The sequence below is a fragment of the Mustela erminea genome, chromosome 19 (assembly GCF_009829155.1).
Source record: "Mustela erminea isolate mMusErm1 chromosome 19, mMusErm1.Pri, whole genome shotgun sequence".
Lineage (NCBI taxonomy): Eukaryota > Metazoa > Chordata > Mammalia > Carnivora > Mustelidae > Mustela > Mustela erminea.
Window position 1 is genome coordinate 19,407,390 of NC_045632.1, and position 24,903 is coordinate 19,432,292.

The 24,903-nt window shown below is 37.6% G+C and overlaps 1 protein-coding gene and 1 long non-coding RNA gene across 5 annotated transcripts in view; one reads left to right on the plus strand and one right to left on the minus strand.

The window, feature by feature from the left end:
• LSM14A (LSM14A mRNA processing body assembly factor) overlaps positions 1-24,903 on the minus strand; it is a 56,067-nt gene that overhangs the window by 16,064 nt on the left and 15,100 nt on the right. For all 4 annotated transcript variants that reach the window (XM_032323473.1, XM_032323474.1, XM_032323475.1 and 1 more), the window contains exons 2-4: positions 14,029-14,192; positions 10,148-10,277; positions 1,928-2,050 (exon numbers count right to left, since the gene is read on the minus strand). In XM_032323473.1, coding sequence (XP_032179364.1) covers positions 1,928-2,050; positions 10,148-10,277; positions 14,029-14,192 — 417 coding nt within the window. The remainder of the gene's footprint in view (positions 1-1,927; positions 2,051-10,147; positions 10,278-14,028; positions 14,193-24,903) is intronic.
• On the plus strand, positions 1,267-6,322 carry LOC116578887. Its single transcript, XR_004281077.1, has 3 exons — positions 1,267-1,279; positions 3,625-3,627; positions 6,246-6,322. It is a non-coding gene; the product is annotated as an uncharacterized LOC116578887 (long non-coding RNA).

Consider the following 24,903-nt stretch of genomic DNA (forward strand, 5'->3'; position numbering starts at 1 on the left):
GGGGGGGGGAGGGTGAGAGATTCTAAAGCAGATTTCACCCTCAGAATGGAGTCCATTGTAGGGCTGGATCCCATGACCATGAGATCAGGACCTGAGCCAAAACCGAGAGTTGGCCACTCAACTGACTGAGCCACTCAAGTGACCCTTTATTTTTTATAAAGATTTTATTATTTATTATTTATTATTATTTTTAAAGATTTTACCTATTTGACAGACAGCGATCACAAGTAGGCAGAGATGCAGGCAGAGAGGAGGAAGCAGGCTCCCCTCTGAGCCACCCAGGTGCCCCTAAAGATTTTATTTTTAAGTAATCTCTGCAACACAATGTGGTTTGAGCCAACGTGGGGCTCAAATCCACAACCCCAAAATCAAGTCATGTGTTCCACCCACTGAGCCAGCCAGGTGCCCCTCAAGTCCCATTTTATATTTTAGAAAGCTAATGCTTAAAAAGATGAAGAATTTTATTTAAGAAAGAATTTTTTTTAAAAAAAAGATTTTATTTACTTATTTAACAGGGAGAGACAGAGAGAGTACAAGCAGGGAGAGTGGCAGGCAGAGGGAGAAGCAGGCTCCCTATAGGGTAAGAAAGCATTCTTAAAAGAAAAAAAAACCCAGAAGAGCTATGGAGAAATATATACCTCTATTAACCTACAAAGAAGCCTGAAGTGTGTACAACAAAAAGTAACTACTTGTTATTTCTGGACAGTGGGACTATGGGTGTTTTATTTTCTTTCTTACACCTACTGAATTTCTAATTCATTTATAACAAATCTTTAGACTGTTGAAAAAATTAAAAATTATTTTAAATCAGTAATAAGGACAGTAACTATTTCAAAATATCTAAAGTGAGATACATAGGATCATGTTTAGTATTAGCTTGAGTTTACCCTCAACAGCTTTAAACAATATCATCCTGTGACTACAGATAGCATCCTTCTGAAAAGACTTTACATTGTTTTATTTAAAAGTGACCATCCATATAAAGCAATGTGTCAGTAACAAATGCTTCAGATACAGATAAAAAGATAGAGAATCTTGGGACCACCAAAGATTATAAAACTGGCTGATAGAAAAAATAGATTTTAAAATATTAAACAGGATCCTGTAAGAAGCTAATTACGATGCACACTGCCACATTCCAAGGATTCTGATATAGCAATCATTAGCACCTACTTTTTTTTTTTTTTAATAGATTTTATTTATTTGAGAGAGAGAGAGAGCATGAAAGGGGAGAAGGTCAAAGGGAGAAGCAGACTCCCTGTGGAGCTGGGAGCCCGATGTGGGACTCGATCACGGGGCTCCAAGATCATGGCCTGAGCCAAAGGCAGTGGCTTAACCAACGGAGACACCCAGGCGCCCAGGCCCTGTATTTTTTTTTTTTTTGATTGCAATGACCCCTTTATTAATAATAATTGCACTTAAGATCAAGGGTTTCCCTGGGTCCCGTGAACCCTGTATTTTTAAGAAGCACTCCAGATGATTTGGTTGTGGGTGGCCCATACTAAGAACCGCTGCTCTAGATCCTATGCGGATGCTAGGAAAGACTCAACAGTACAAAGAATAGCTTGTTTTTTAAGCTACTATTTCAAGTTAATCAAGAATAGTTCATTTTCAGTGGTGAGTCTGGGACTAATTTGATACATTTAAGTATTACATACAAGTTATATAACTGCCTTGCAAAAAGTGTCAAACTTAGAGAAAGTTCACTGGTTCCCAGTTTTATGATTTCAGAATTGTAAAGAGTCTAAACAGTGGATGTCTTTCAATAATATACTTATTACAATAGCAACTAGGAGAAAAATCTTAAAAGGACCAAATAGAAGGATACATGTGATCTGCAGGCTGCAAAAGCTCTTACATTCAAAGTGAAAGACAAAAACCACTAGAGATGTTAGGAATGGTTTATATAAAAGAAAAAACAGCTTACCTTGAGATAACTGTGTTTTTAGTGATCTTGTATCCTGTGTAAAGGCAGAACCAACTGCACTACTTTGGGATAGGGTACCACTGTTTGATGTTTCTGTTCCAAAGGATGTCAAAGAACTTCCAGCTTTAAGAGATTTTTTTTTTAATGACAAAAAAAAATTTAATTTAAAACTTTCAATTATATAAAGTAATATACCATTTTAATGATGATATAACTGTTGCCACTCTTACCCCCTGCAACACACATGCATATTAATAACCCTGGAAATTAACTAAAGTGCATCAAAAATAGTATGAGAAATCTTTTACACTATATGAAAAAAGCAAACCAATATATACCCCAGCATCTCTGGATGCAAACAATTTTTCTAAGAGCAATACTGTCCTAAGCAGTTAGATAGGACAGCAAGGACCGACGTTAAGACACTGAAGTAGCAGAAACTGTATGTTCTACACCAGTATTAAGGTGTAATTATTTTAATAATGAGTATCTGCACAAACAGCCAAATTAGCCAACAGGTCTATGAAGAGCTTATCCAGCATTTCCAAGGCACTAGCCAATGGACTCTAGTTCATTTTAATGCTTCCCTCCAGGATGGTACTGTGGGGCTGCATTCTGCTAAAGCAACCACAAAAAGTTCTGGTAGTATGAGTAACAAATCCCTAGAAAGGGCCCAAATTCTTTGCTATATGAGGTTATGTCAATCTTCTCTAAATTTCTGCAGTCCTTACAGATTATTCACTTTTCTTACGCTGTGTTCTCTTCTGACTTAATATTTAATCTATGTAGGTTTTCTGTAGTAGGAACTATTTCAGTAGCCCTTCCTCTCCCATCTCTAACTCCAATCTAAAAATGATAGAAGATCTCTTGTTAAATACAGATATAACCACATTACCACCGTGTTTAGGACCCTGGGATGGCTTTCCACTGCCCTTAAGATGTAAGTTTGGATTACTTACCTCAGTTTATCAGACCCTCCCCTTATCTGTCTACCTCTTTTCTCACCACTTTCCTTATTTTCATCAGTCTACTCCACAGCAGTTGACCCATCTGCTCTTAAACATTTGAAGATCATGATCAGATTCTAGCAATCTTCTGATTTCCCAGCTAAGCAACTCCAGTTCCTTCAAACCATGACTTACCTTCCTACTGTCTTTAACACTGCCCCCTCCAATTTATAAATCCTAGTTGTTCATACCCTTCTAAAACAGGGCATCAGAACCTAGCATAGAATTTCAGATAATAAGAATCACTAGGACTCCCCTGAAGGTGGAATCCAGTCAGGATACAGCCCTGGCCAGCTCAGGAGTGGCCTAATGTAACTTCCCACATCGCCAGGAATGTGGGGACTAATGCTTAAAATGATTGTGGGAAGTTAAATCCATCCCATTATCCCTAGTATTTCTGGGCAATGATTAAGACATAAGCCACTCTGAAGATGTGTAGTCTTATCTGCATGCTGCTTTGTTTCCTCACCTCCTCCAACCTCCCACTGCTTGCCCTCTGGTTAACAAACTCTTCTATATATCTTTATGTATCTTTATTTCCTCCATCTCTTCTCTGAGTTCCTGGTTGTTATCACATCCATGTTCCTTACTCTAATTTGCCTCCTGGTTTATCTCACATTGTTTTTTTGTTTTGTTTTTTAAAGATTATTTATTTGAGACAGAGAATGAGCAGAGAGGGGAGACGCAGAGGAAGTGGGAAAGAGAATCTTAAGCAGACTCCATGCTAAGCGTGGTTGGGCTTGATCTCATGAACCTGAGATCACGACCTGAGCCAAAACCAGAAAGTCAGACAATTAACTGACTGGGCCACTCAGGCACCCCTCAAGTTGTTTTTTATATATGGTGTAAGGCTTGGGCCAAGGTTAATTTTTTCCAAATACATACTGGTTAAGGAGATTTTCCCCTCTCCATTGAACTGCACTAACATCTCTATTTTAAATTACTATTTAAGTAGGTCTATTTTTGTACTCTCTATTCTTTATTTCTGGTGTATCTGTCTATCCTTGTATCATTAAGTCACTGTTCTGATTCCTCTTAACTTTACAGTAAACCTTGAAACCACATACAGACTTCAAACTTTTTTTAAAAAGTAGGTTCCACACCCCGCATGGAGCCCAGCACAGGGCTTGAACTCATGACCCTGAAAGTAAGACCTAAGCTATGATCAAATAGTGGACCATTAACTCTCTGAGCCATCCTGATGCCCCCTTTCTTCAAGACTGTTTTGGCTATTCTAGGTTTTGTATTTCCATATAAATATTAGAATCAGCATGTCAATTTTGTTTCTTCCTTCTCTCTTTCTTTCTGAGAGAGAGCATGAGTGGGGTTGGGGCTGCAGAGGGAGAGAGAATCCCAAGCAGGCTCCATGTCTAGTGCAGAGCCCAATATGGGGCTTGATCTCATGACCCTGAGATCATGACCCGAGCCGAAAATCTGGAGTCAGATGCCCAACCGACTGAGCCACCCAGGCACCCCTATCAATTTCTATTTTAGAATGTCTACTTGGATTGTGTTCACTCTATAAATCAATTTTGGGAAAAATATTACCTTAAAAATAATACTGAATTTTCCAACTCATGAGCGTGGATTAAGTCTCCATTTACTTAGAACTTTAATTTCTCTCATCAATATTCTGTGGTTTTCATTACAGAGCAGTTTTCTCAACTTCAGTACTACTAACATTTTGTGAGGAGTTGTCCTATGCATTGTAAGATGTTAGGAAGCATCCCTGGCCTCTACCCTCTACATAATAGTAGTATTCCCCCCGTGGTGACAACCAAAAATGTCTTCATATGTTACCAAATGTCCCCTGCAGCAAGAAGGTAAAATTAACCCTCGTCCACTAAGAACCACTGTTGTAGATGTTTTCAAATATCTTCCGTTGTATTATTTCCTGGGTATTTGATTTTACTGTGCTAACTGCAAGCTGTGATACATTTTGCATTTCATTTCTCAACAATATGTTCTAGATCACATGTCAATAAACTTCAACTACAAGTGACCAGATGATAAATATTTAGGGTCTTCAGGCCATATGGCCTCCGTTATAACTACTTATACTCCGCCTGTGTAGTATAAAAGCAGCCATAAACAACATAGAATAAATGGGTGTGCCTTAGTCCAATAAAACTTTATAAAAACAGGAGGCTGACTGGATACAGACCAGTTTGGCAACCCATCTGTTCTAGAATAAAAAATATAGTTCATTTTGTATTCTCTTACCATGCTAAATTCACTTATTCATTCTAATGGTCTGAATATTCTTTTGCATTTTCTACATACACAATCATGTCACCTTCAAAGAGAGACATTTTTAGTTCTTGCTTTTCAATCTCTGTTATCTTTTTACCTTGTCTGTGTGTATGTAAACTTTTCATTTCACTGACCAAATTCAGGAAATTCCCTCCCATTCCTCAGTTGTTGATAAATTAGGTGCTGAATTTTATCAAATGCCTATTCTTTATCTCTTGGGATTATAGTTTTTCTCCTTTACTCTGTTCATATGGTCAATTACTAATGATTTTCAAATGTTAAAACGTTGTTCCTTTTCTGAGATAACTTTGTCATTATGTACTATTCTTTTTATGAATTGCTGGCTTTCACTGCTAATACTGTGTTAAGGGTTTTTAAATACATGTCCACAGTATGGGCTGTAATTTTCTTTTCTCCTAATGATCTCATTAAGATTTTGGTATCTTAGTTAGCTGCTGGGATATAGTTTTTTTTTTTTAATTTTTATCTTTAATATTTTTAAGATTTTATTTTATTTGTCAGAGAGAGAGAGAGCGAGAGAGCAAGCACAGGCAGACAGAGTGGCAGAGGGAGAAGCAGGCTCCCTACAGAACAAGGAGCCCGATGTGGGACTCGATCCCAGGACGCTGGGATCATGACCTGAGCTGAAGGCAGTCGCTTAATGAACTGAGTCACCCAGGCGTCCCTATCTTTAATTTTTATTTAAAAAGATTTTTATTTCTAAATTTTTATTTAAAAAGATTTTTTAAAAAAAGATTTTATTTATTTATTTGACAGAGAGAAAGATCACAAATAGGGAGAGGCAGGCAGAGAGAGGAGGAAGAAGGCTCCCCGCTGAGCAGAGAGCCCAATGCAGGGCCTGATCCCAGGACCCTGGGATCATGACCTTAGCCGAAGGCAGAGGCCTAACCCACTGAGCCACCCAGGTGACCCCAGACTGATTTTTGACAGAGAGAGATATAGGAGAGAGGGAACACAAGCAGGAGTGGGAGAGGGAGAAGGAGGCTTCCTGCTGACTAGGGAGGCCTGAATAGACAGAAAAATGGGATTTCATCCAGATGTACCCATTTGCCTGTCTATTTAGCCAAAAGTACTCTGTCTTGTCCACAGGGTATTATGAGACTTAGCATGCCATGGCTGTTTTACTGTTTCCTTTATTGTGAGGTCATTAGTTTTTCCTAAGGTTCCATAAATCAAAGTCAATAAAGACCTAATCTTTGCACTTAAGAATTATTTTAGCATCAGCTTTTTTTTTTTTTTTTTTTTTAAGATTTTATTTATTTGTTAGAGAGAGAGATACAGAGCGCAAGCACAGGCAGACAGAGTGGCAGGCTAGAGGCAGAGGGAGAAGCAGGCTCCCTGCCGAGCAAGGAGCCCGATGTGGGACTCGATCCCAGAACGCTGGGATCATGACCTGAGCCGAAGGCAGCTGCTTAACCAACTGAGCCACCCAGGCGTCCCTAGCATCAGCTTTAAAAAAATAATGTTTTAATCCTGTCTGGTGTATCATTCTTTTCAATGTATGAGAGTATCTATTTCTTCACTATCTTGCAAAAATAATATATATATATACATACATACACACACACACACTCAGACTTTTGGGCTTCTGCCAAACTGACAGTGCCTCAGAAATGGTGCCTCAGTACAGATTTACTTTGTATATCTCTTATAAGCAAAACTTAAGCATTTTTCCACATTTGGGGACCATCTGTATTCCTTTCTTTCTGAAAAAGGCAAAGTTAGTTACTTCCTAATAACTGCCTCTTTTTCTGTTGGGTTGTAGGTCCCTACAGATGTTACAGATATTAATCCTTCATTATATAAATTGCAAAAAACTTATAAAAAAGACTGTAACATATAAAAATTAAAGTGGAAAAAAATTTTCCCAAATAGCAAGTGTTTCCCTGATTTAAACTTCCTTTTTAAGTCAGAATGCTGTACTGTATTCTTACAATAAAGTAAGCTAGAGAAAAGGAAATGTTATTAAGGAAATCATTTGGGGGTGTGTGGCTGAGTTAATCGTCTAAGTCTTGGTTTTGGCTAAGGTCATGACCTCAGGGCCATGAGATTGAGGCCAGTGTCTGCTCAAGATTCTTCCGCCCTTTCCCTTCCCCTGCTCACACATGCTCTCTCTCTCTCTCAAATAGCTTTAAAAAAAAAAAAATCACATGGTAGAAAAAGACATTTATTAATGTATTTATTGGAAAAAACCCATGTGAAGGTTGACCTGTGCAGTTCGGATACATTTTTGTTCAAGGGTCAACTGCACTAGCGATCGAAAACAAGAAGCTTAGACTAAAATCTGGCTTAATCTGTGCTAACGCAAACCATATCTGAGTTAACTCCTTTTCTAAAAATCACCTACTACCCTAATCAATGCAAGAATTTTCCTCCTTCTCATTTTAGCAACTTCTAAATATTATATATAGCTCTTCAGTCATTCCACAAATTATCCTACCAATATGGAAATCAACAAACAAAAAATAATCATCTACTGCAAAAATTACTCAACTGATATAGAAAATACAAATAAAACCCTCTACCTTTGTGATACCCAAAGAGTAAACTAGCAACTCGCAATAGTATTAAAATTAGATAAAGCATTTATAAGAAATAGATATTGATTAGAAAAGCAGGTTCTGAGGAATGGTAGAAACATTATTTACTATGTAACACTATGTGCTAGACCCTATTAAAATGCTTTACACATATTAAGTCATGCAAACTTCACAGTAATGTACGAGGTAGGTGCAGAAATAATCTCAATGTTAGCCAACTACTCAATTTACTGAAAGGAATCTCAAAAGGATAATTTAAAACTGCCCCTTATTTAAATCCTCAGAATAGGATTCTAACAGTTATAGCTAGCAGGATAAATCTGGATTTACCTCCTTCATATATCATCACATTAGGAGACACTTAATTAGGTAATTGTGGCAATTCCAAACTTTATGACTTGATGATTAAAATGGTGACCATGAGAGGTCTCCATTATAAAGGCACAATGTTGTCCCCTCTGTAATTAATTAACTGTGGGATGATACTTTAAGGCCATTTTAATATTCTGTCCAACACTGTTCACCCAATGATTTTAGCAACCACTGATAATCCTTACTAATTAATACTCTGGATATTACAAAAATGGTGATTTTCTGTATCTACCATTCCTTCTCTTTATTAGCTGGGATTTTTCTGTTAAAAAAGAGCATTGTTTGGGCACCTGTCAGAAAAACATGTGCTGTTGATATTGGGGTCCTGAGTTTGAGTCTCACGCTGGATGCAGAGATTACTTAGATAAATAAACATATAAAAAAAGAAAAAGAGCACTGTTTCCCCTTCTTTTTTCAAGGGGCCCATGTTGCTTCTAGTGGGGAATGGTATTTAGAAACCAAGAACTGGGTCTACACATATTCTTTGCTACAGGGTATCATTGCTTCTAGGTCCTTTCTATGAACAGAGTCAGGAAATAACTAGTTTTTAAAAAACAAGTTCACATTCATGCTTCCAATTTACATTCAACATCACAGGGTTGTTCCTTACCCCTATGTTTGTTTCTCTCTTCTCCATGGAAAGAACAGCATTTCCCACCAACATCACTATATTATTTGCCCTATTCTATATACATACAAAACAGTTTCAAAATTAACACCAATACCACTACTAATTATAAGCCCTAAGTCAAGGGTTTTTTACAGTTCTATTTGTTCTTATACCCCTATTAAGAGTGTAAAAGTTATTTTAATTCCTCTTTTTTTCTGTGTGGTTATACTATCAATTTGATATAAACTTAGCACCAGTTATTTCTGTTTGTATCCATTCAATTTTAGGATTTATTTTTTTCCCATCCTTTTTGATTTTATGAGTAAGGAAAACATTTAGATACTTGAAAAGTCACAACCACATAAAAATAAGTATATTTATAAAAGGAATTAATTTGGGGTGCCTGGGTGGCTCAGTTGGTTAAACAACTGCCTTCAGCTCAGGTCATGATCCTGGAGTCCCAGGATCGAGTCTTGTACTGGGCACCAGGCTCAGTGGGGAGTCTGCTTCTCCCTCTAACCCTCTCCCCTCTCATACTCTCTCTCTTTCTCAAATAAATAAATAAAATCTTAAAAAAAAAAAAAAAAAAAAGAATTAATTTTAACAAAATTTGTTGAAACCGGATTTGTGATGCAGAGAAACAAGGCAAACTGATAAATTGTTATTTCAATTGAATTAAAAAAGATAAAGGGCTAGAATTTGAGATTTTAAAACGTACTCTTCAGTGTGAAAATTTCAGTAAAGGTATACTGCAGAGCTAAAATGCATAGCTATGAAAACAACACAACACCGAGCTGATCTGATTATATCTAGCTTTCTCCTTATAGTGTTAATGTTTCTAAAACACTGTTAAATGAAGCATCATGCCCCCAAACATGTTATATGCGATTATCTTTTCACATTCTACCTAATATAAATATCCCTTAATGGCATTATTATTCTTTAATATTAGCATTACCTCCAATCCTCTTTTTGAAAACCCATCCTATTGGGGAAAAACGCTTATTTTAGGATTTTTTTTAGATTATTTTATTTTTTTAAGTAATCTCTACACCCAATGTGGGGTCTGAACTCATGACCCAGAGATTAAGAGTTATATGCTCTCCCAACTGAGTCAGCCATGTACCCCAGAAAATAAATGCTTATTTTAAATGGATAAATCTTATGTAAATTTAAAATAACACTCAATGATATTTGGCAACTGAAGAGATCTAGATTTTTAAAAAAATGTGACTAAAGAAAAATGTGACTATTCTGAGAGAAGATTTTGTAGAACTACCCTTTACTGAAGACATTGAATAAAGCCTTTAAATTAATGTTACACAAAAGGAACACCAAACATGTCTGTAAATTTATGGTAAAGACAGGTAAATTTTAAAAAAGGAAGAGAAAAGAAAAAGAAAAAAGCATAACATACCAACACCGACAGCACCAAACTGCTGCCCGACTAATGAACTTGGACTGAACTGACTGTATGTTGACATCCTGCCAAAAGGTCCATAGGAACCCACTGACTGGAATGAAGAAGTAGATGAGCCTAGTGAAGACTGAAGAAAGATCATGGGTTATTTTTCCAGGCTCTACACGACATTTATATAATGAAAAAATTAGAATATTTGCATTTTTAAAGAAAACTTTAAATTATAACTACTAGATACAAAAGCAATTATAATAACCTACAACATACATTTAATATCAAAAGTTTAACAACCTCCTGATTTCAATATTTGTATATACATGCCAATTATACTTGATGTGACTTATAAATGCATTTTTCTACAGTTAAGTAGAGTTAAGACCTTTACAGCAGGCTTAGGAAAGATTACTTGCAAAGATTACTTACAAAGAAAAGTTACTTGAATAAATAAAGTAACTTTGTTTGAAGAAAAAATATGGGGAAAAATTACATTTGGTTATGCTGAGTTTTAGGTCTGGTGCTGACAAAAACAAGGTATCTCACTTGTGATTTCAATCATCTGAGGTGTGCTGTTAAATTTACAGGAAAGAGATGCAAAAACAAACTACCCCACATAAGACCATTTACATTTTTATTTTTCATCTATTTATTTTTTTAACTAGGCTCCATGTTCAGCATGGAGTCCAACGTGAGGCTTGAACTCATAACCTGAAATCAAGGCCTGAGCCGGGATCAAGAGTCAGATGCTAAACCAACTGAGCCCCAAGACCATTTACATCTTTAAATATATGTATCATTAAATTAAAGAACATTTTATAGGGGCACCTGGGTGGCTCAGTGGTAAAGCGTCTGCCTTTGGCTCAGGCCCTGATCCTAGGGTCCTGGGACTGAGCCTTGCATCAGGCTCCCTGCTCAGTGGGAAGCCTGCTTCTCCCTCTCCCACTCCCTCTGCTTGTGTTCCCTCTCTTGCTGTGTCTCTCTCTGTCAAATAAATAAAATTTAAAAAGTCTTCAAAAAAAGAACATTTTAGGGGCACCTGGGTGGCTCAGTGGTTAAGCCTCTGCCTTCAGCTCAGGTCATGATCTCAGGGTCCTGGGATGGAACCCTGCATCAGGCTCTCTGCTCAGCAGGGAGCCTGCTTACCCCACTGTCTCTCTGCCTGCCTCTCTGCCTACTTGTGATCTCTGTCTGTCAAATAAATAAAAAATCTTTAAAAAAATAAAAAAAGAACATTTTACAAAAATTTTAACTTACTAAACCTAAAATTATAGAACATAAATATGCATACTATATATTTATTTATCTTAATATAAAATATCTCATAATACAAATATGAAGTGTACTACTGACCAAGGATATAAGCTCACTGATGGTAGGACCCTGTGTGTACATGGCAGGTGTTCAATAAATACTACTGGTTGTATGAATCAAAAGGTCGAAAGTCAAAATTTATGGTGACTAGAAGTTATTCAACACCAGTCTGACTTATGTTTTCTTGGTTCTTCTGATTCCATAAAGCTGATAACTTAAATAACAATTTCCCAGGAGAATTATCAGAAGATTTATATAAGACATTCAGCTTACACTACTCCTTGGTATAGGCTATCTCTATTAAAATGTGTTTCTTCTCCCTCCCTTTAAGAAAATTCACATTTTCTCAGGACTCATTCAGACTTACTTCCTTGAAAGTTAAGTCTTAACATGGAATGAGGGGAAAGAAGAGGAGAGAATTTCTCCAGTTTATGTTCTAAGAGTAAATTTAATTATTTCTTACTAAAAACCTTATATTCAAGAAAGTTATTAAATAAATGTTAAAAGGCACTTTCCTTTTTTCCCCATTTTTAAAAAAGATTTTATTTTTAGGGCATCTGGGTGGCTCAGCTGGTTAAGCGTTGGTCTTCAGCTCAGGTCATGATCCTAGAGTCCTACGATCGAGTCCCGTAGAGGGCTCCCTGCTCAGGAGGGAGTCTGCTTCTCCCTCTCCCACTGCCTCTACTCCCCACTTGTGCTCATGTTTTCTTAAATAAATAAAATCTTTAAAAAAAAATTATTTTAAAGTAATTTCTATACCCAACATAGGCTCAAACCTGTAACTCTGAGATCAATAGCTGCACACCCCACTAACTGAGCCAGTCAGGCACCCCTCTTTTTTTTTCCATTTTAATTTTATATACCCCTATTTATTTCTTTAGAAGAGTTCATTAGGTATTTTATTTTTTTTTTAATTTATTTTTTTTTTAGTTCATTAGGTATTTTAACATTGGAAGACAAATCTTATGCAAGGTAATATATACTCTAAGAATCTGTTTTGTGGAAAACTAAGATTTTATCACAGCATAAAATAGGGAAAGTTACTTTTAAAAAATCTGAAAGTATTACATTACTTTAAAGAAAAAAAAATCAATAAGCATATTTTGGTGCAAATAACCAAAGATTGACAAGAAAATGGGTTGAGAAGAAAACAGATCCGAGAAGAAAATCATGGGGGCCATATGTTTTTAATCAGCCATGCCCTAAAATGCATACACTCCTATGTCAATCTGCTTCCTCTGTTGTTGTAACTAAAATTCAGGCAGTTTCTATATATTTCCAATTATCATGTAAACAAGCACTGTAATGGATATCCTCCTTGATTCATAATTTATAATCTTTTAGGAATCATGTATTTGTTTTTAATATAAATTCTTAATTTCTTTTACTAAGAATACTTAGGGTCTTTTTTCTTTTTTTAAAATATTTTATTTATTTGATAGAGAATACAATTAGGCAGAGAGGCAGGCAGGGGGGGGGGGAAGCAGGCTCCCTGCTTAGCAGAGAGCTCGATGTGGGGCTCGATCCCAGGACGCTGGGATCATGACCTGAGCCGAAGGCAGAGGCTTTAACCCACAGAGTTACCCAGGCACCCCTGGGTCTTCTTTTTTCATACCTTATTATAAATATATTTTTTAAAGATTTTATTTATTTGTCAGAGAGAGAGCACAGGAAGGGGTCAGCAGGCAGAACAGGCAGAGAGAGAAGCAGGCTTCCTGCTGAGCAAGGAGCCCGATGTGGGACTGGATCCCAGGACTCTGGGATCATGACCTAAGCCGAAGGCAGATGCTTAACAGACTGAGCCACCCAGGGGTCCCTTTTTATACCTTATTTAGAGAACAGAGCAACATACCTGTGTATGTTAAAATCCCTTTATGTTTGTGTTATCTTATTATACAACACTGCATGCATATTATATGTTGTGTGTGTATGAATATGATACCAATAGGATTTATTCCTTTTTTTCACTGAACCTAATAATCTTACCTAAGAATAGCCTTTACCACGCCAGTTTGTAGTATGAACCAAATATGGATAATAGTGTAAGTGACATGGATCCTATATTCCATAGCCAGACTTTCTGGCTGTGTCCAAATTATGGCTCTACCTTAATTTACTCGCTTGTAAAAATGAGAATTATATAGCTATATTATAATTATAGTATCAAGCTCAGAGAGTACTGTAAGGATCGACTTATTCTATCTGCAGTAGTTTGAATAGTGCTGGTCATTCAGTTAGACCTCAATAAATGTAAGCTATTTTAATTTGCTAAAATTAGAAAATATTTTATGGGAAAATAAAACAACAAACCTCTGCTATTTCTTACTTTATTGAGTCCCAACTTATGATCTAAAGAAAAAAACCTAGATGAAGACATTATCCGGGTATTTCAGTATCTAGGTAACCAGGAAATGATAAGCAAATGAACATTCAACTGAGGGAGAGAAAGAAAGAAAAAAAAAAACAAAAAACCCCACCCCAAACCCAAAATCCAAGAGAGAGAGAAAAGCCAAGACTAGCTACATACTTCAAGTTTTCTTGCACTCCACAACAAATTTACTATCAGTTACCTGAACGATAGCTGGGTCCTGAGGCAAAGAACATTGTGGTTTTGGTGGCTCACAAACAGTGAGGTCTTTAATATCACTCCCACGGAATATGATGTATTCAAAGACTTCATCTCGAGGTGGTATGGGACGATCTGTTGGTCTGTCTTCTGTACCAAAGGACCGAACTGTTGAGAAAACAGAGGATTAGAGATGTATGTTTACTCATCATATTCAGGTGGTGATTCTTAGAAATGCACTCTTCCAAATACCAATAAACAGCAGTTCTTAAATGTCATCTGTAAGAAAATATTCAAATATTCATTAATCTGTAGCTAAAGAAATTTTGTTTAAAAAAAGAGGAAAATAGAGGGTTTCTGCCTAGAGCTAAATACACTCAATTTAAAAGATAATCTGTATTATGAGGTCATGTTCTTCCTATATTTTAATTTATTTATATCTTTGGTGGTTGTGGTGAGAGGAGGTGTTATAAATGTCCTCTTTCATTGTGCCTTATTTTTAGTATAATTCAGCAAAATAAAAAATTGGCAAACCTATGTGAGATTTCTTGTTGAGGGGTGGAATGGCCAAATGAATATTTCCCCATCCACAAAATACCAAAGTTTGGGAAACCGAGCTTTTGGGTTAAGAGAAGACAATGAAGGGAACATCTATCTCAGTGAGTAGTAGGTCCTCTAGAAGCTGAGCCATGCAGCTGTCAGGTATTCAACCCAGGGGACAGCTTGAAATGCCCTAGTTACCTAAATTATCTATCTCATAATTAAATCTGATTATTTCAACACTTAAGACAGCATTACTCAAAGTTAAACCACAGACCACCTACACCAGGGTAAGCTGGCTAAAAAAGTTTCTGGGATCCTATTCAAATCCACTGACTTTCTGAGAAGAGGGTCCAGATACCTGGATTTTAAACCATTTCTTCACAAGTTTCTTATGAACATTAAAGTTTCAGGCTCACTGTCTTAGATTTCTGAAAATGTCTGCATCCATACAGAAGTTTCAAATAAGAAAGTTTGAAAGATCATGTATTATCCATTTAAGAGTGTCCCAGAGGGAGTAAACCTCTTAAGAATGTGTAATGTTTTGAATGTACGTTTTTTCCACACTTGATTTGGGGTTAGATTAAATATATGTATCATTTCATTTTAAATAATGCCTCCCTCCTTTATGCTACAAAGTCCATTACTTATGAGATGCCACTGTTCTGGGAGTTCTTTAATCTGATAAAGCAAAGGGTAAGTCTCTATAGCTTATAGTGCACTAAATCTTTTTTCTGGAAATACAGTGAAACCTTTTGATCAAATTTAGGTCCTCATGTCAGGAAATTTCTGTTGTATCTTTAATATATTTTCTCTTATTCTCTTGTCTAAATCTGCATAACACTGTCTTTAGCCATTTTATTGCTGTACTTTTTCTTTACATTTTACTTGCTTTTTCTCAAAATTGTTCTCTATTAATGACTTGGTTTTTCTGCTTTAACTGTTGTACTGATATAGTTACTCTGTTGTTATATTTGTCTTGTCTGTTCTCTTTCCTTAGTTCTGTATGCTACCTTTTATTTTCAATGTCATTTTGATCATAAGATTTTTATTTTTCTCAAGAAGGTAGAGAGTTTTTTCTGAAATTTTCTTCCATTCCCTGTGATAAATATTAATCTTGAATGGTTTTTTCGTCTGTCTAGTGAATACATGGGTATAGTTTGAATGGTTTTTTTTTAAATTTTTTTTTTTTAAGATTTTATTTATTTATTTGACAGAGAGAAATCACAAGTAGATGGAGAGGCAGGCAGAGAGAGAGAGAGGGAAGCAGGCTCCCCACTGAGCAGAGAGCCCGACGTGGGACTCTATCCCAGGACCCCGAGATCATGACCTGAGCCAAAGGCAGCGGCTTAACCCACTGAGCCACCCAGGCGCCCCTGAATGGTTTTTTTAGGCCTTGGAAAACCTAATGGAGCTTGTCGGTGGTTTTTGTACAGCAAGGACTTAGATGTGGTATCAAATAAAAGATAAAAGATGATGTGGGTAGGGTAAATCAGTAAGAGGTGTTATTTGGAACCTGTTTTGGACAGTTTACCATTTGCCTTTTATCCCAAAGTTGTTATAACCTGCTGTGATACAACACTTCAAGAGAAAATGCAGTTATAAAAATGGTTCAGAATTAAACTTTTAACTCATTCAAAAAAAAGAAAGATGAATACATCCGCAACAATGTGGATGGAACTAGAGGGTATTATGCTAAGTGAAGTAAGTCAATCAGAGAAAGAAAATTATATGATTTTACTCATGTGGAATTTAAGAAACAAAACAGAGGAACATAGGGGAAGGGAGGGAAAAATAAAGTAAGATGACATCAGAAAGGGAGACAAACCATAAGAGAGACTCTTACCATAAAAGACTCTTCTTAACTCTAGGGAACAAACAGGGCTGCTGGAGGGGAGGTGGCTGGAGGGATGGCGTAACTGGGTGATGGGCATTTAAGAAGGGCACTTAACATAATGAACACTGGCGTTATATGCACTGATGAATCACTAAACTCTGTCTATGAAACTAATAATAAACTATATGTTAATTAGCTGAATTTAAATAAATAAGAGATAAAGAATTCATTTAAACACACAAATATGTATGACAATTTACTAAGGTCTTAGAACAGAATGTAAGCTTAATAGTTCTGAAAAAAGCTACTAAATTACATACTGACAAAAGTCAGGATGGTTTACCACATGGTATTTTATTTTTATTTTTTTTAAGATTTTATTTATTTATTTGACAGAGATCACAAGTAGGCAGAGAAGCAGGCAGAGAGAAAGGAAGGGAAGCAGGCTCCCCACTGAGAACAGAGCCTGATGTGGGGCTTGATCCCAGGACCCTGGGATCATGACCTGAGCCAAAGGCAGATGCTTTAACCCACTGAGCCACCCAGGTGCCCCACCACATAGTATTCTAACAAATACTGGAAGATGAAGATGAGTGGAAATAGAGGAAAACACTAAGGGAAATACACAAATTGAAAATCTCATCTGTTATAGCAGAGAATCACTTGATAAAATTTTTTGGGAAGTTGGTAAATTAGTATGTATAGGCTTTAAATTTGGTTATTTGAGGACCTAAAGGTAACCAACATTAGAGTTTAAAACTAAGGACATAGAGGCCTCCGGGTGGCTCAGTGGGTTAAGCCTTTGCCTTCAGCTCAGGTCATGATCCCAGGGTCCTGGGATCGAGTCCCACATCAGGCTCTCTGCTCAGCAGGGAGCCTGCTTCCCCCCTCTCTGCCTGCCTCTTTGCTACTTGTGATCTCTGTCAAATAAATAAATAAAATCTTAAAACAAAACAAAATTAAGGACATATTTTCCAAAATGTGGTGTGAAGAAAACTTGTATCATACAATAAAAGGATAATGAAAAAGTATGGAAACAGAGACCATGGAGAATGAACTGTACATACCAAGAGTAGGAGAACCATACTCTAAAAATAATACTAGTTTGATCACATTTAATATTTCCAATAGATAAGTCTTATACCATTATAAAGAAAAAATTAACAGAGATCAGAAAGGCACACATGGCTGAAGATAATATAAATGACCTGGGCTTGAGAGTGGAAAGAAAGGCATTGACAAGCACAGAAAAGGTAGAAAATCACTACTATTGTTCAGCTACAACACATTTCAACACATGAATTAGTTTATATGCAAATATTAAGTGAAGGAATTATCAATATAGTGAGAAATCACACTGGTTCATCCCCAATTTCTCTTGTTATTTAATTTTTGCACTTGGAGGTAACAGAAGCCAAACACAGCAAACCACGGAAAACTAGTATATGATTCCCACTCACCCCAAGTTTTCCCTTGGCTCGAATGGCTACATTAGTCTTAAAAGTACTTGTTGCATGGTTCTCCCTGATCTTGATGCACTCTTTCCTTGTTTCCAGCAAAAAGCCTCAAGTCTTATATCTTCTTCAATTTTTCTTTGAAGCTGACTTTATTAGGCATAACTCACTACCAGGATTTTTGTTAATGCTATCATTTTAATTAAAAATTGTGGTAAGAGGGTGCCTGGGTGGCTCAGTGGGTTAGGCCGCTTCCTTTGGCTCGGGTCATGATCTCAGGGTCCTGGGATCGAGTCCCGCATCGGGCTCTCTGCTCAGCAGGGAGCCTGCTTCCTCCTCTCTCTCTCTCTGCCTGCCTCTTTGCCTACTTGTGTTCTCTCTCTGTCAAATAAATAAATAAAATCTTTAAAAAAAAAATTGTGTTAAGAACATGTAAGATTAACCCTCCTGAATTTCTTTTAAGCAGTATAGTACAGTATTTGTATAGCAAAATGTGTAGAAATCTAGAACTTTATCATCTTGCTTAACTGAGACTTTAAACGCGCAGAACTATGACTGTTCATTTTCCCTACCCCTAGGCTCTGGAAACCACCATTCTATATTATTTGTCCTTCTGTGATGTTTGGAAGTTACCAGGCAAGTAACGGCGTAGAGGAACTTAAAGAAAGGGGTCAGTCTTTTTTTTTTTTTTTTTTTTAAAGATTTTATTTATTAATTTGACAGAGAGAAATCACAAGTAGATGGAGAGGCAGCCAGAGAGAGAGAGAGGGAAGCAGGCTCCCTGCTGAGCAGGGAGCCCGATATGGGACTCGATCCCAGGACCCTGAGAACATGACCTGAGCCGAAGGCAGCGGCTTAACCCACTGAGCCACCCAGGCGCCCCAGAAAGGGGTCAGTCTTAAAGAGACTCAAATTCACCAAAAGAATATGATTTATTGGATGCAATTTTTTTTTTTTTAAATTTAGAATTCTAGAACTCTGGTCTTTTTTCTTCCTTCAAAATGGATGTATTATTTGTCATATCAAAAAGTTAAGTAAAGGGGCGCCTGGGTGGCTCAGTGGGTTGGGCCTCTGCCTTCAGCTCAGATCATGATCTCAGGGTCCTGGGATTGAGCCCCGCATCGGGCTCTCTGCGCAGCGGGGAGCCCGCTTCCCCGCCCTCTTCTGCCTGCCTCTCTGCCTGCTTGTGATCTCTCTCTGTCAAATAAATAAATAAAATCTTAAAAAAAAAAAAAAAAGAGTTGAGTAAATATAGGGGTGCCTGGCTGGCTCAGTCGGTGGAGCATGTAACTCCGGGTCACAGTTGTGAGTTTAAGCCCCACTTAAAAAAAAGAAATTTAAGGGGCGCCTCGGTAGCTCAGTCAGTTAAGCATCTGCCTTTGGCTCAGGTCATGATCTCAGGGCTTGACTGAGCCCACACCGGGCTCCCTGTTCAGCGGGGAGCCTGCTTCTCCCTCTGCTCCTCTCATGCTTGCTTGCTCTCTCAAATAAATCATTAAAATCTTCAAAAAAACATTAGGTGAATATACACAGTAACACTAAACATGTTATATGAGGCAGATTACAAAACTGTAATTTTCAAAAGATTACAACTACCTGAAATAAAAACACAAAGGTGACTGACATGAAAGATGGCAAAGTAAGAAAATCCAGGAATCAGTTCCAATACCGAAACATTATTGACTTGGCACATGAAGTCTGAATAAACCATTTTAGAACTATGGAGTCTAATGACACTCTTGTAGCATCCATGGGAGTAGTTGATGAAGTAAGGCTGTTAACTTGTGGTTAATTTTGGCATTTTGCATTCTGGTAGCTGTTACCATTCATTAACTCCCATCTCCACAAAAGGCGGCCATAGGGATGGTGGCTCATGATCCTGGTGCAGCTTTGCTAGTGCTAGGTGGACAACAAGCAGCATATCCCAGAAAAATCACAATTGTGTGATCTGAACTATCTGGCAATTCACAGAGGGACCACTGTTTCAATGCTCAAGAGCCAAAGAATTTCCTCAGTAGTGTCCTGAAAGTTTTTAAAAGCAACTGATTATCCTTTCCCTGCTCAACAATAGCAAAATATACATTATTCTCAATTGCACATGGAACATTCATCAGGGTAGACCACATGTTAGGCCGAACTCAACTCTCAATAAATTGAAAAAAATAGAAATTTTATGAAGTATCTTCTTTGACCACAATGGAGTAAAGCCAGAAATGAATAATAAAAGGAAACTCGACCTGGAAATTAAATACCATACTCTTAAGCAACCGGTGAATCCAAGAAGAAATCACTAGGGAAATTAAGAAAAATGGAGACAAAAAAAACCAAAACAAAACAAAACAAAACCACACACACACACACACACACACACACACACAAAAACACCCCACACATAATGTGCCAAAATTATGAGATGTAAAGAATGCCATACTTGAGAGAAATTTATAGCTGTAGTCACATTAAAAAAACAAACAAACAAAAACTCAGGGAGCTGGGTGGCTCAGTTGGCTGAGCATCTTTATCTTTTTTTTAAAGATTTATTTATTTATTTATTTGACACAGAGAGAGGTCACAAGTAGGCAGAGAGGCAGGCAGAGAGAGAGAGAGGGAAGCAGGCTCCCCGCTGTGCAGAGAGCCCAATGTGGGGCTCAATCTCAGGACCCTGAGATCATGACCTGAGCCCAAGGCAGAGGCTTAACCCACTGAACCACCCAGGTGCCCTGAGCATCTGACTCTTGATTTCAATTTAGATCATCATCTCGGATGATAGGATTGAGCCCCACATCAGTCTCTTCGCTCAGAGGGGTTGGAGATGGAACTGATAATTGACTATGCCACTCATGTGATGAAGCCTCTGTAAAAATCCCTATACTATGGGATTTAGAGAACTGCTGGGTTGGTGAACAGGTAGAGGTACTGGGAGGATGACTTGGCTGGAGAAGACAGAATCACTGCACTCCTTCCCACATATCTTGCCCTATGTATCTCGTCTACCTGGATTGTTTCTCAGTTGTATCCTCTTATAATACACTGGTAATCTATCTAATAGATAAGCTGTTTTCCCAAGTTCTGTGAGCCATTCTGGCAAATGATCAAACCCAGGAGGTGGTTCTGGGAAGCGTCAATTTATAGCCAGTTGGTGAGAAGTACAGTTGATAACTTGCAACTTGAGACTGGTGTGTGAAGTAGGCTAGGGTGGGTTGTCTCTTGGGACTGAGCCTTTAAGCTCTGAGATCTGACACTAAACTCAGGTAGATAGTGTCAGAACTGAATTAAACTGAAGGATACCCAGGTGGTATCTAGGGAGCTGGGAGAACTGGTTGATATGATTGCCTGAACATGTGGGGGCCAGAACTACTGAGTAAACTGGTGAGTAGAGGAAAAAGCACTCTTTCAAAAAAGATTTATTTATCTATTTGTTTGAGAGAGAGACAGAGACAGAGACAGAGACAGAGACAGAGAGACAGTGCATGCACATGTACACCAGGGGGAGGGAGAGGAAGAGGGAAAGAATCCCAAGCTGATTCCGTGCTTTAAGCGCAGAGCCCAATATGGGCTTGATTCTGCGATCCTGAGATCATGGTCCAAGCAGAAAACAAACGTCTGACACTCAACCGACTAAGCCATCAGGCATCCCACATAATTTTTCTTTTAGCAGGTCAATAATCTAAATATAAGCCAAAACTGTGTAACTATTAATAGAACACAGAAGTAAATCTTTATGACCTCGATTTGACAATGGATTCTTAGGTTTAACACTGAAAACATGAGGAACAACAACAAAAAAATAAACTGGACTTCATAAAAATCAAAACATTCTGTGCATCAAAGAACAATACTGAGAATGGTAAAACACAAGCTATGGTATGTGAGAAATATTTGCAAGTCACATACAAGGGTTTTATATCTAGAATATATAAAGAACTCTTAACAACTCAACGACAGGGATACCAGGATGGCTCAGTTGATTAAGCATCTGTCTTTGGCTCAGGTCTTGATCCCAGGATTCCATCAAGCTCCTTCCTCAGCAGGGAGCCTGCTTCGCCCTCTGCCTGCCACTCCCTGGCTTGTGCTCTCTCTCTCTCTGACAAATAATTAAATAAAATCTTTTTAGAAAAAGACTCTTTTCCTAAAAAAAAAAAACTTTTTTCTAAAAAGATTTTGTTTACTTATTTGACACAGAGAGCGAGATCACACGTAGGCAGAACAGCAGGCAGAGAGAGAGGGGGAAGTAGGCTCCCTGCTGAGCAGAGAGAGCCTGATGCAGGGCTTGATCCCAGGACCTGGAGATCATGACCTGAGCTGAAGGCAGAGGCTTAACCCACTGAGCCACCCAGGCGCCCCTAAATAAATAAAAGCCCCCCAACAACTCAACAACAAAAAGACAAAGCACCCAATTAAAAAAGGGCAAAAACTTGAAGAGACACTTTTCACAAAAAGATAGACAAGTAGTCCAAAAGCTTGTGAAAAGAGGCTTAATATCTTTGGTCATTATGTTAATACAAGTCAAAACTACAAGAAGGGCTTTAATAATAAAACAAAATAGACTTCTACCTCTGAAATCAGTAATATATTAATGCTAATTAAATTTTAATTAAAAATGTATAAAAATAAAACAAAATAACTACAGAAATAGAAATCTCTGATATTGCAAGTAAAAATATAAAATGGTATGGCTGCTGTGAACAGCAGCTTGGTGGTTCCTCAAAAACTTGAACACAGAATTACCATATATATTACTCAGTAATTTCACTCACATGTATAAGAACCTATACTTGTCCATGAGTGTTTAAAGCAGTATTTATTCATAAGAGCCAAAAGGTTGGGAAATAACCCAATGCCCATCAACAGATGGACAGATAAACAAATAGTGCTTTTTATATTTAGATACACATGCACACACAGAATATTACCCAGCCATAAAAAGGAACGAAATGCTGAGACATGTTACAACTAGAAACTCCAAAGCATTATGCTAAGTGAAAGCCAGGTCACATACTGCATGATCTCTTTTACATATATCCAGAAAGGGAAAAGCCACAGAGACAGAAAGCAGATAAATGGTTCCTGGCAGAAAAGGGAAACGGGGAAGGATTACTTAATGGGTAGGGATATTCTTCTAAGGTGATGAAAAAATTCTGAAACCGAAGCAAGGTAGTGGTTGCACACCACTGTGACTAAACTAAAAGTCACTGAATCATATTACTTTATAATGGTTAACTGTGTTATACGAATTTCACCTCAATAATCCTCCCCTTCCCACACACAAATACAGCCTCAAAGAGAACACACAAAACAATAATAATAGCTGGGTTAGATGTTGGAACTAGGAGTGGCTGTCCTCTCTAAATTTCATCATGGTGCTATGCTGTTTCAGGTAGGTATCCTAGTTTTTTTATTTTTTATTTTTTTAAAAAAGATTTTATTTATTTATTTATTTGTTTGGACAGAGACACAGTGAGAGAGGGAACACAGGCAGGCGGAGTGGGAGAGGGAGAAGCAGGCTTCCTGCCAAGCAGGGAGCCTGAAGTGGGGCTCGATCCCAGGACCCTGGGATCATGACCTGAGCTGAAGGCAGACGCTTAACCACTGAGCCACCCAGGTGCCCTCCTAGTTTTTTTAACCCCCAACTAGAAAAGCCCAAGTTGTGGGCCAATGTTTAATAAAAGGGCATGGGAAATAGGGAAAAAATTTTCTCTGTTAGTTTGAAAGAACATAATTCCCTATTTCTGACTACAAATGATTTATTGAGATATGCAACCCATGATTATCTTTTTTTAAATAATTTTTAAAGGTTATTATTTATTTATTTGACACAGAGAAATACAGTGAGAGAGGGAACACAAGCGGGGCAGTGGGAGAGGGAGAGGCAGACTCCTTGCTTAGCAGGAAGCCTGATACACGGTTCGATCCCAGAACTCTGGCTTCGTGACATCAGCCGAAGGCAGATGCTTAACAACTGAGCTACCCAGGCAACCCCATGGTTGTCTTTTTAAAAAATACGTAAAAAGGGTAAAAGTTCTGGAAAAATCATTTATCTAAAAAAACCTATTTCTAATAGATCAAGTTCAAATATCAACTAATGTCAAACTTATTTACCAGTATATTAATACCTAAATATACAGTCATATTACATGGATAGAGGGAAGAGCTGTAAAGACCAATTACCCAACACAGTATCTCCATTACAAAATACCAAACCCTTGTAAGTTTAAATATGACAAACATATACATAGTTAAGTACAAATAGTATGCACAAAGTGACATCATTAGTATTTTCCAAAAGATTTCACTTTTGGACACAAACTAAAAATTGTAAATCTAATACTGATGGATAAGAAAAAAAAGTCTGTTGAATACCAAAATGTGAGAGCAATAAATGAAAAAGGCTGAATTACTCAAGAAATGCCCAAAGTAAGTTAGAAATCTAAGCATAAGCTCAAATGTAAATCTAGAATAAGATTTTTTAAAAAAGATTTACTTGAAAGAGAGTGAAAGCAAGAGCGAGAGTGAGAGAGGGAGACGGTGAGTGAGCACGTGTGGGAGGGGCAGAGAAACCCAAGCTCACTCTGTGCCAAACACAGAGCCCAATGGTGGCTCAATCTCATGACTCCGAGACCACAACTTGAGCTGAAACCCAAGAGTTAGACGCTTAAGTGACAACGCCACTCAGGAATGCCTAGAATAAGATTCTTGATGTACCCTTTAAGTTAAAACTTCTGTCAAGTATTACTTGTAAGATCTAGTCCTAACCCACTTATACAAACTTCCAACAAAGCTCATTATTCTCAATAGCCAAAGCAGGGTTTCTGTCCTCTACCATAGCTTCTCCCCACACTCAACACATGCTGTATTTCAGCTTATATGCTACTTGTATTCATCAGCTTTCTCCAGAGAAACAACCAACAACAGACACCACACACACACACACACACACACACACACAGGGATTTACTTTAAGGAACTGGCTCATGTGAAAATCCACAATCGGCAGAGTAGGCTGATGGGCTAGAGACCGAGGGAAAAGCTGAAGCTGGAGTCCACAGGT